The sequence below is a fragment of the Gymnoscopelus microlampas genome (genome assembly GCF_963454915.1).
Source record: "Gymnoscopelus microlampas genome assembly, chromosome: 22".
Lineage (NCBI taxonomy): Eukaryota > Metazoa > Chordata > Actinopteri > Myctophiformes > Myctophidae > Gymnoscopelus > Gymnoscopelus microlampas.
In genome coordinates, this window is record NC_139959.1 from 9,934,117 (window position 1) to 9,945,415 (window position 11,299).

Here is an 11,299-nt window from a genome sequence, read left to right on the forward strand (position 1 = left end):
TTTTTTTGGGTTATTATTACAAAACAGACATTACCCACTTCAGCCCTATATACATTGCGACGCATTCTACCAATCTACGAGTTGTAGATTGGCTATTTTCAAAAGATTTTTTATACATTTCATTTCATTTGAAAACTTGTGAAATGGGACATTCTGCATAACGAGTATCCTACTTTCTACTTTTTGTACTTTATGTACATTTTGGTACCAATACTTTTGTACTTTTACTCAAGTAAATTCTGGACTTTTACTTGTAACAGAGTATTTCTATCTATATTGCAGTATTGATACTTTTACTTAGCCTATGTAAAAATTGTGAGTAGCCTACCTTTTCCACCACTGGCTTCAAGTTTATTCAAAACCTCCACATGCAAAATATATATAGGCTACTTGCACCTTAAATTAAATATCCTCAATAAGAATGCAAGATCTGAATTCCCATATAGGTCTGCCTTGTAATCTTCTATAGAAATTGTGTATTTTTAATAGATCAACGCACAAGATGCTCAGCCCATAGGCTACTTATATTACATTATATATATATAGCCTATATTACATTATTCATATATATTTATATATATAGGACTCTATGTATAGGCGCCTTGCAGAAAACCCCTTCCACACTGGGAATAAACGCACATGCGCGTGGCTGTGACAGTGGTTTGTGTCAAGTGCAAGTCGAAGCAGCGACGGATGTTTGTGATCGAGCCCAAATCACACGTATTCTGGCATCCAATGTGATATAGTGAGTACAGACTTTATTTTTTTATATCGCCTATAGAGTGTTGGCATTAGTTAGTATAGCCTTTAAAAAAAACAGTAGCTGCTGCTCTGCATCTTTGGAAAACCATGCAGGCGCAGCATCTAGACTCCAGTTCCAACAGAGCATCTTCATTTGGATATTCCAGCAAACAGACATATAGAGACAGCATAGGACGTCCCTCAATAAATGTTTTAGCCTACTCTCATGCAAATTGCAGTACAATTATGTACACTAATGTCTGCTGTCTTTGTAGATTTGGTAGGGATTGAAATAGTTATAATAAAAAAAAAGAAAATCGCATCACGCACTTGCAATATTCTGTTCGTTTTTATCAAACCGACAGTACGAATCGCACATGGTTAGACTATAGCTTATTATTTCACTTGCTTTTTGGGTGGATTGTGTTTCTTAAACCCACAACCACAGTCCCGTTAGTCCGTAGCCTACATCCCCGAGGCAAGCAGCAGACTGATGGAGGCTGCTGTGGTCCAGTAGTATCCTCCTCCACAGAAGAGGGGGAAGGAAAGGAAAGGGAGTTGTTCCTTCGTCGTGTTTTTTTCCTCCCTAATCCCTATCGCTATTTTTTTTTCTCCACCATGATCCAACAAAAAGGTAGGCTATGCATTTATTAGATTGTGCATTTGATGATTGCATCTCCATAAATGTATAGGCTATTGTGATATTCTTCTGACGTCATCGTCATCATCAAGCTTTGCAGTGCACAGAAGTTGTTCGTTGCACGCATAATTCTTTTTTTTTAATGAAGTGGTCTGTCTGTCTGTCTGTCTGTGCATTCCGCAAGAGAAGCGTTTCCCCATCAGAGAAGACATGCATGCTTAAAAGATGCAGCCTAAATATTTCCCGTATTATTACTTTAATTTCATTGTGCGAGTTGCATTGGATTAACCCTTTAGGCATATCACATTCATCAGACAAATTGTGTGATAAAGCCTTCTCCCCTGAACATATTAAGCACTCTGCAGGATAATAACCCATCATGCATTTGATTAAACCCTATGTTTTACAGTCTCTTCAAAGGCAATCGCTTCAAAAGCTTAATAATGGTGATTACCATTAGCTTATGGGCTGTCTTTCACAATATGCAAACATTCACTATAGCAGGGGTCTGCAACCTTTTTGACATGAAGTGCCATGTTTTTATTTTCTTGATAATCAGTGTGCCATATCAACGTTACGTTTAATTATGACACCAAATCAAAATAAATAAATACATATTTCCAACTGATTTTGATTGTCCATAGGCTACTGTGTGTGTGTGTGTGTGTGTGTGTGTGTGTGTGTGTGTGTGTGTGTGTGTGTGTGTGTGTGTGTGTGTGTGTGTGTGTGTGTGTGTGTGTGTGTGTGTGTGTGTGTGTGTGTGTGTGTGTGTGTGTGTGTGTGTGTGTGTGTGTGTGTGTGTGTGTGTGTGACCAGCTAATCTCCAGCACCTTGGGCCGGTCAGCGAAACTGTGCATGCACACTCCCTGGATGCCAGAGCAGAACCTCTGCCCCGAATTTTTCAGATTGGACTGTTATAGCGCCACCAGGAGGCAGGAAATCATGAACACAGTGTGTGATTTCCTTGAGATTCACGCAAATTCCCACTCTAAGCAGAGGAAGAAATACCATTTGCAAAATTTGAAATCAGCCTCATGGTGGCGCTATAACAGGCTGATTCGCATTTTTACCTATAACTGCACCTATCTGTGTAAAACTTTGTATGTGGACTCCCTAGAGGCCAAGGGAAAACCTTTGCCCTGCATTTTTCACATCTGCCTTTTATAGCGCCACCAAGAGGCCGATTTATGTAAAACACAATTTTTTATATTACTCCACAAGATTTAATAAAAAATTCACGCAAATTGGTACACATGATCTCATGTGATCAAGACGGATCTGTTTGATTTTTCATATTCTATCTTGATTGGCTATGATTGACATCTAAAGTTGCAGCAGTTTTGAACAAAATATCACAAATCATAAACGTCTGAGTGCAGTGAAACTTTGCACGCACATTCGCACTATGTTGAGGAACAAACGCCACCCTTTTAACATTGCCCTATTATAGTGCCACCAGGAGGCTGATGTTTGCAAAACATTTTTTTAATATTACGCCTACAAATTTTGTCCAAACATCACGCAAGTCGGTAGGCCTACACATTATCTCTATAGTCAAGTGATCATGACTGATCCGTCCAATTTTTCATGTTCCATCCTGATCCTGATTGGCCAATTCCGAACATCGCTGACCCACAATAACCTACCTGACCTGGCGGAGACCTGTGCTCCAAGGAGCACTTTTTCTAGTTTCCTTCTTCTTCTTTAGAAATACTTTCTTTCACATCAGGATGTAATGATTATTAGACTCAATAAGAGAGCAATAACCCGCCTATCTTTCAGACTCTCTCCCCAGTTAGAGTACATAGTTTGAATGAATGTAGAATTATGTGCAGGATGTCATTTGTATATAGAAGTGAGTGTACTTAATTTAACTGACTAAACCTTTTTGAATATTTAATTTTAAAAGAAAAAACCTCTCTCTCACACTTATGCCAGTGTGTCAGTGATCACCCTCTCCTGTGCCAATGTTGACACCCGTGCCTAAGGTTGCCTACCCCTGCACTATAGCATTGGTTCTCAACTTTTTCAGGCCGCGACCCCCTATAATAATCATATTTGAACTGGGGACCCCCCAAAATAATCATATTTGAACTGGAGACCGCCCAAAATAATCATATTTCAACTGGGGACCCCCCACCCTGACAAGCACTTGGAATTGTAGGAGTTGAGGCATTACAATTTGTTTGACTTTTTGGTTCCACAGATACATATTATGAAAATAGCAACGTGAGGCGTTGTGAGCTTGTAGATCGGCTGTTTTCAAAATATTTGCATCTGTCTTTGACAATTTAGCCAATGTTTCATCAATTTTTATTGTATAGATTGTTGATTAGCTACTTTTGATGCAGTAATGGTCTTTTTTCTTAAATTGTCACTTCACTGTCATCTGGGGACCCCACCCCAAAATCAGGAGGTCCCGACCCACAGGTTGAGAACCACTGCACTATAGGACAAACACTCCCTGTATAACATCATTCTGTCTTGTCTCTTTTCAGTCCATGGGTTCAGAACGTATTGAGATGCGTAAGAGACAGTTGCAGTTGCACCACGACACAGCTGCCAGAGTCATCCAAGCACACCCAACCTTAACAATGGGGAACACCCCCACCAATGGCTCAAACAACGCCTGCTGCTTCTGTTGGTGTTGCTGCTGTAGCTGTTCCTGGTAAGCGTAACCCCCCCCCCCCCCCCCCAAAAAAAAACCTACCCATCCCTACTGGTCTGTGGTTCTCAAATATGTCAAGGTTCCCCAAATTGAATATGTATTTGGCCACAAACCCCCATCTGAAAAGATTTCGAGCCAGGGATGGTACGAAAAAAAAAGTTTTAAAAAAAGTTCAAAGGTCTTCACCCGTGGAACTTTAAGAAGCACTCGGCTGGCCTTTGTTCTTTAAATGTTCAAAGGTATTCAAAATCAATGCAACACAATGTTTCAAGATTTGTCAAAATGTTTCAAAAATAGCCGAAGTATAACCGAAGTGGTTAAACTGATTTTTACTGGACCGCCACGTCCAAGTCCCCATGTTTTTGTCACTGTTTATTTGCACATATTTGAAGTGTCCTCTGCATTTACCCATCCTATAACAACTAGGAGCAGTCATATGGCACTCAGGGAGAAATTAGGGGTTAAGAGTGTGTCTCAGGGACACACATTGACTCATTGCTGTCCTGGCCTGGCCTGGAATCGAACTTGGGACAACCAGGGCCTCAGGCTTCCCAGGCGGGCTATGTGGTAGAGTCACAGCTTAGTGCTGAGCTATTGGTCATAGATCTGTACTCTTCATAGCATGGAAAATAAAGAATAAACGTATCACACTGAACTCAAAATTCAGTGTGATACGTTGTCATGGGGCAGCAGACTTCCATGCAGTTCTCTCGATCCTGCCCTCTGCTACCAACACATGACAAGAAGAGAACAGTATCCGTCGCCCACAAGGCGGCATCTCAATGGACCAGGATGTTTCATCATGGTTTGCCTGGGGGAGGAAGGAGGATATGGTTGCTCCTTCTCTCTTGCTGGTCTCTTAGGACAGACAACCTGTTGTGTGCAGAGTTGTGGCCATGTTAATTCACTCCGTTGGGGATGACAGAGGATGATTACACTGTTCTGTCCTCCACATCTATCTCAATTAACTTTGGCTAATTGCTGCACGGCTACAGCAGCCGTATTCCCAAGATATATAATCGGTCACAGCAACTGCTGCTCACCTGGTGCATTATTAGCCTACGCTAATTAAGAACGCTACTTCAGGTGTGCAGAACGTTTCAATTATATAACGTTGCTGTCGGGCAGAAACCTCTTATCTACATATTCTAACTTTTGTGTTTTTTTCGTAAATTAAAGCCCTAATGATCACACTACAGTGTCACACAAAAGTAGCAGATCTGCAATCTCGAAAGCAGATCGAGCTTGTCGATCTGATACTTTTGCTATTTTTTTATTTGAATTCTGAAAAGTAACAGTTTTGGACATATGAGGTTTCCACCCGACAGAGACGATATACAGCGGGGGGCCTTGTATCAAAGTTTGCGCAGGCTGCAAACAAAATGGATGCATTTATTGTTCTCCATTACACATACATGTTTTTGATCAGGTGGCAGAGAAATCACAATGGCAAGTCATGTGGCACTTGAACGTGCACGTATCCACTCCTACTGTAATCCCTAAATGGTCTAAAAACTCCCACAATTAACCTGTTAGAACCCTAGATGTCTAAGTTCATATTCATGTTTAACGTTATACATATCGATGACGGTGGCTGCGAACACGCCAGTAGTCTCGCGTAGCCAGACAACTACTCCACAATCTCTGAATGCTATATTAGAGTCTGGAACTACACACCTCCTGGATGCCGAGACGGAAGCTGTCATCTGTTAGTCATTTCCGTTCACAAATATATATTTCAAATATTAAAAAAATATATTTATCGATGTCCACTTCTGCTAAGCAGCAAGCTATATATGCTTTGACTAATTAGGTAGGTAGGTAGGTAGGTAGGTAGGTAGGTAGGTAGGTAGGTAGGTAGGTAGGTAGGCCTACTTTATTCATCCCCGAGGGGAAATTAAGGTGTTAGAGCAGCTCATAGAGACATTTTTAAAGCATCCGCTTTACCCCTTAATCCTTTTCTGTGCTTTCGTTAACACAGAAGCATTTGAAAATTGTGTGAGTCAACAGTCTGGCTCGAGAGACTAACACAACAGTGAAAAAGAAGCATAACTTAACAGACATCAAAACAACAGTTGAGGAAGTAGTAAACGATAAACAATAATATGTTGTGGTGCAGTAGTGGCATATCGAACAGAAATAAAATGGTAGTGGGTTCAATTATTTCATGCAGTAGATATATTTACACTATAGTGTTGGCTCAGAGCCAAGGCTTTGAGGAAATGGAAAAAATGGCAGGACTTTAAAGGGATGTCAACAAGCAAACCAGTGCTGTCACAGCCATTGGAGGACGAGAGGGGAATGAGAAAAACAATAGCGTATACTGAAGTCCTGACGTCATCCCACTACCCCTGGGTCACAGAGTAAATTTTTTGTATTGTAATTCCCATAGGCAAATCTTAGATCGTGTCATATAAGAACTGTGTTCCAAAAATAAACAAACCATCCCTGGAGATTTTGTCAGGTATGTCACTCTACAGTATGTCGTTTATGATATTGAGTTACATTTTGATAACGTCTGTGTTTGGAGAAAGAAAAAAAGGATAAATGAGCACCTTTTCACCATCAGTTGGTGCTTCATATCTATATGAGTAAAATCGCCAGGGTGATTTGTTTGCATCAAAATGTACTTAAAGTACCAAAAGTAAAAGTAGTCATTATGCAGAATGTACCCTTTCACAAGTTATCATATCGTCACCTTATTAAACTAATGGCCTAAGTCATTTTTTCAAGGTTTTCAGGAAAAATAAAAAACTGATCCAGAACAAAACTATATGATATTTCTTAATCATTTCACCCAAAATGTTTATAACAAATTATGACTATTTAAATAGAAATAACACTGTCTGTCAGTTATGTAACATAAGAGATTGAAATAGGTTTAAATAGGATTAAATCTGACTTAGGCCAAAATAAAAAGCAAAACAAATTACAAAATGGCCTAAATCAGTAAATAATTTGGCTTAAGTCACAAAAACATGTGACTTAGGCCAAACAAAAGGCCTATTTTGTCCTAAGTCACACTAGGGAGTTAGGCCATTATACTAAAAGGGGCGTGAACAGCATGATCCTTTTCAATTAGGAGTTGGGCGATTTTACCAGAGGTGGCCAGTGTCATGAGGAGCTGATTTAGGCAAAAATATCATTTCCTCAAAAAATGACTTAGGCCATTAGTTTAATAAGGTGACGATATGTATAAAATGTATACAAATCTTTTGAAAACAGCCGATCAACAAGTGCACAAAGCGACGCGTTGTGAGTTTGTAGATCTATATATAGGGCTGAAGTGTATGTTTTGTAATAACAATCAAAATCTACAAATTAACCAGTAACTAGTTTTCAAAGTAAAAGTATTGAAAATTGGAAATACTACAGTAAAGTAAAAGTAAATGTACTTAGCTACTTTACACCACTGATGACAACTTGCCTTATAAAAGACTGTTTTTACACTTTCACAGTTTGACCATTGGAGGGAACAAAGATGAGGCGCTTCAGAAAGGAACGACCTATGAGACGAGGACTGAGTTGTTCGCTGACTGTGATGACAGGTAACGGCCAAAGCACTGCAAAGTCTCCCAAGTGCTGTTGATCTCTCACAAAGTTTGGTATTGTTGTCAGAATCAATAGCCACGGAATAAAGCAAAACATTTTATCTCATGACTGAACCACTTCTGTGCCAATCTGTGATTTGTGACTAGTGCTCTGTTTCCTAAAAAATAAAAACTAACAGTATGTAAGATGACAATAAAGGCTATATGGCTCTCTTTCTGTTTCTCTCTTCAAGCATCATGCCGACACTAGAGGACGCAAACTCCTGGTCCATGTCGTTTGACAGGATAATGAAAAGTGCAGCGGGGCGAAGCTGCTTCAGGCAGTTCCTACGGACAGAGTTCAGTGAGGAGAACATGATGTTCTGGCTGGTCTGCGAGGAGCTAAAAAAGGAGACCAACAAGACTGTGGTGGAGGAGAAAGTTCGTCGGATATACGAGGACTTTGTCTCGATTCTTTCCCCTAAGGAGGTGAGCTCCCATAATGTCACAACATTACACAGGGCTGTTATTGTTTGCCCCTCTTTCTTTGGTTTGCCCCCCCACCCACCCACTATCTGTGTCAGCTGTTGCATACCTCAACAACTGCTGTGTACAAACAACAATCGTTCTGCTCATTTGATTCTGTTGAAAGGTCCAAAAAATAAACCCTGCCTGCGCTCGGTTTGTCGTCGTTTCAATCTGCTGCAGCCAGAAACTGAATGGCCTACAAAAACTAAAACTGTAAAACCTTTGTCCCTAAATCGCCTTTTAAAGGCTCTATTATGGATATTCTCAAGGACAAGTGCTGTTGTTCCCTCAGAATATTAGTCCTGTTCATTATCTCCGCCAGGCCGGACGGCCCGAAGGCCGTAAATTATGCTCTGCACAAAATGCTCTTATGAGTGTCATGTGACAATGACTGTCAAAACAAGATTTTCATACTCCATAATCATCTGCCTGTAATTACGTTCACCAAATTGTGTCTCGCCCCTATTTCTTACGAAAACGGCATATCTTCATGGATATCTGCATACCCAATCAACACACACCCCAGGCTTTTTGTGTTATCCTTTTAGCATAGTTTTCTTTACTAAACTGCTAATAAAGTATTCAATCAATCAATCAAGATCATCCCCGAATTGGAATTACATGTTTAGGGGTGTCTACAAAATGCACCTCCAAATCGAGAGTCGGGACCCCCAGGCTGGTCCCCAAATTAATTTGGGGGGTCCCCAGATTATTAGCTTAATGTGCAACATTGTTTTCTCACTCAACAGTAAACAAACCGACATGCAGTATAAGTGTACACAGGGTATCTGCACATTTCTAAAGTTACAATTTAATGACTTTTAAGACCTTTCTAATACCAAATTGGCCAAGTTGTTAAATATTGCGTCAGAAAGAGGCAAACATTTTGAAAATAGCCGATCAAGCCGTTGTGAGCTTGTAGTTCGGCTATTTTCACAATATTTATCTGTGCAACAGAGTCAGGGTGGGGGGTCCGCAGTTCAAATATGATTGTTTTGGAGGGTCGTGGCCTGAAAGGTTTGGGAACCCTTGCCATAGGGGACGCCACAAACCTGAATAGTTGCACAGTCTCCATTTCCCCCTGCAGCTTCCTCATATCCTGACGGCTGCACCCCACAACTGTTATCGCCCTGGGTAGGGAGCCCGGCCGGGCGCAGATCTGTGCTCCGAGGAGTGCACTTATCTTTTTTTTTTGTGCTATGCTATTATTTGGTCTCTACAGTAATGCTTGGTTTACATTTTGTTTTATTGTTTTTATTTATTTGATTGTCTTTTCTTTCTTTTTTACTGTGTTTTGTGATTTATTATATTCTGTTGTATGTATCTGTTTTTTATCCTGAATGGTGATTTATTTTAGCCCCTATCTCCCCTGTCCTTAAGAAGCCTTTGCCTTTTGGCCACAATTGTAAATAAGAATCTGTTCTGCCTGGTTAAATAAAGGTTAAATAGATGAAAAGTGTAGATAAGCAACAATATCCTGTCTTAATTCAACACAAAGACTTCAGAAATACCATAAACTGTATAGCCGTTTACAGATACATACACACATTAGACTTTAAATGTTTCAGTTCATTATCAAGCCCCAAATGACGACAAATGTGTCAGGGACCCCCAGAAGAGAAGACTTGTGTAGAAAAACAAATCAAAATTATAAAAAATAATTAAAAAAATCAATCAATCAAAAATAGCAGATATACAAGCTCGCAGTGAGGCACGAAGTGACGCACTGTGAGCTTGTACATCTTCTATTTTTGAGAACCACTGTTCTAAACCAATGTTCTAAATCCTAAGAGTTTTCTGAAAAACGTATGTTGCTATATATACTGTATACTGTATATATATATAGCAAAACCTAAAACGACACAGATGCTTTCTGTGTCGTTTTCCCGGGGATAATGGAGATGTTTCTTTCTTTGCTTAACTCTTCACAGGTCAGTCTGGACTCGCGCGTCCGAGAGGTGATCAACCACAACATGCTGGAGCCGACGTCGCACACGTTCGACGAAGCTCAACAACAGATTTACACACTGATGCAGAGAGACTCGTATCCACGCTTCATGAACTCACAGGCGTATTCAGATCTAATGAAGAAACTGACAGAGCCTCCCCCAGCGCCATAGACGCTCTTTAGCACTAGCTCTGGTCCAGAGCGTTAGCGAGTTCTCTCTAACGCTCTGGAGCGGTACTTTTCCCATGGACTGAAACTTCCACTACCGTGCAAGGTCTCCAACTGTAGTAAAAATAAAGTCAACTATTTCGCTACTCATCGAAACAACTGTTTTGTGTTGTTGAAGGACTATTCTCCATGGTGGGAAACGTCTCAGGACCCCACGTTCTCTGTATAATACACTTTTTGGACAGAAAATGTAATATGTCCTCCAGACGGAAAATATTCTATTTACTCAACTGCGCCCTCTACATATCTGGTCAATGGTAATTTATACTGTGAGAGTTGTAGAGTAGCGAAATCATTTTCTTTATTTTTACTACGGTTGGAGACCTCGCACGGTATTGGAAGTTTCAGTCCATGGGAATAGTACGTTAGAGAGAACTCGCTAACGGTCTGGACCAGAGCTAGTTTATCACCACACTTAGCTTTTTCAAAGGCGCATGCGTCCCAGACACATAAAAAAGGGTTTCATGTTTCTTTTGCGGTTCAATCTGTGTAGAGAATAGATCGACGGGTAAATTAACAGTACTTGCAAACAATCTTTATCCAGCTGTAGTTACTGTTTATTTACCTATTATTAGCTAAGCAGAAATGCTAGGAGCAAACAAGAACAAATGCTAGGTCCAGCATTAGTTATGTATATACCCTTGTGGTTGATATTGCACTTTTCTACATCGTTTCATGAGGGAATGCATGTATCTGTGAGCACTGCATTTGTGTTTAGGTTTGTGGTCAGCCTCAATGCATATTCAGTTCTTGTAGACAATAGTAGGCTTTATTTTAATATTAACTTAAGAAGGAGGAAAGTGCCTTGGCATTAGATCTTTTACACTCCACACCTTCAGCCATGTCTGAACCGTGTCACTATGAATTCTAAACAATACTGGTGCTTTCAGCTCTTCTCAAAGACAATTTAGTTTTTACAACTAATGGGGCTGATACCTTAAAATAGATCTTGCCTGCGTGTATGAATAATGTGACGTTAGTCATGATATTTAATTTAACAAAAACAGGGATGATTA

At 40.1% G+C, this 11,299-nt stretch overlaps 1 protein-coding gene across 1 annotated transcript; it reads left to right on the forward strand.

Moving 5' to 3' along the window:
- Positions 1 to 3,882: 3,882 nt before the first annotated feature.
- Positions 3,883 to 10,227, forward strand: LOC311039109 (regulator of G-protein signaling 20-like; the record flags this gene model as incomplete). Its single annotated transcript, XM_084048750.1, has 4 exons — positions 3,883 to 4,049; positions 7,508 to 7,597; positions 7,834 to 8,068; positions 10,039 to 10,227. 4 exons carry the CDS (start codon positions 3,883 to 3,885, stop codon positions 10,225 to 10,227), a joined length of 681 nt encoding a protein of 226 aa, XP_083904876.1.
- Between the last annotated feature and the right edge of the window lie 1,072 nt (positions 10,228 to 11,299).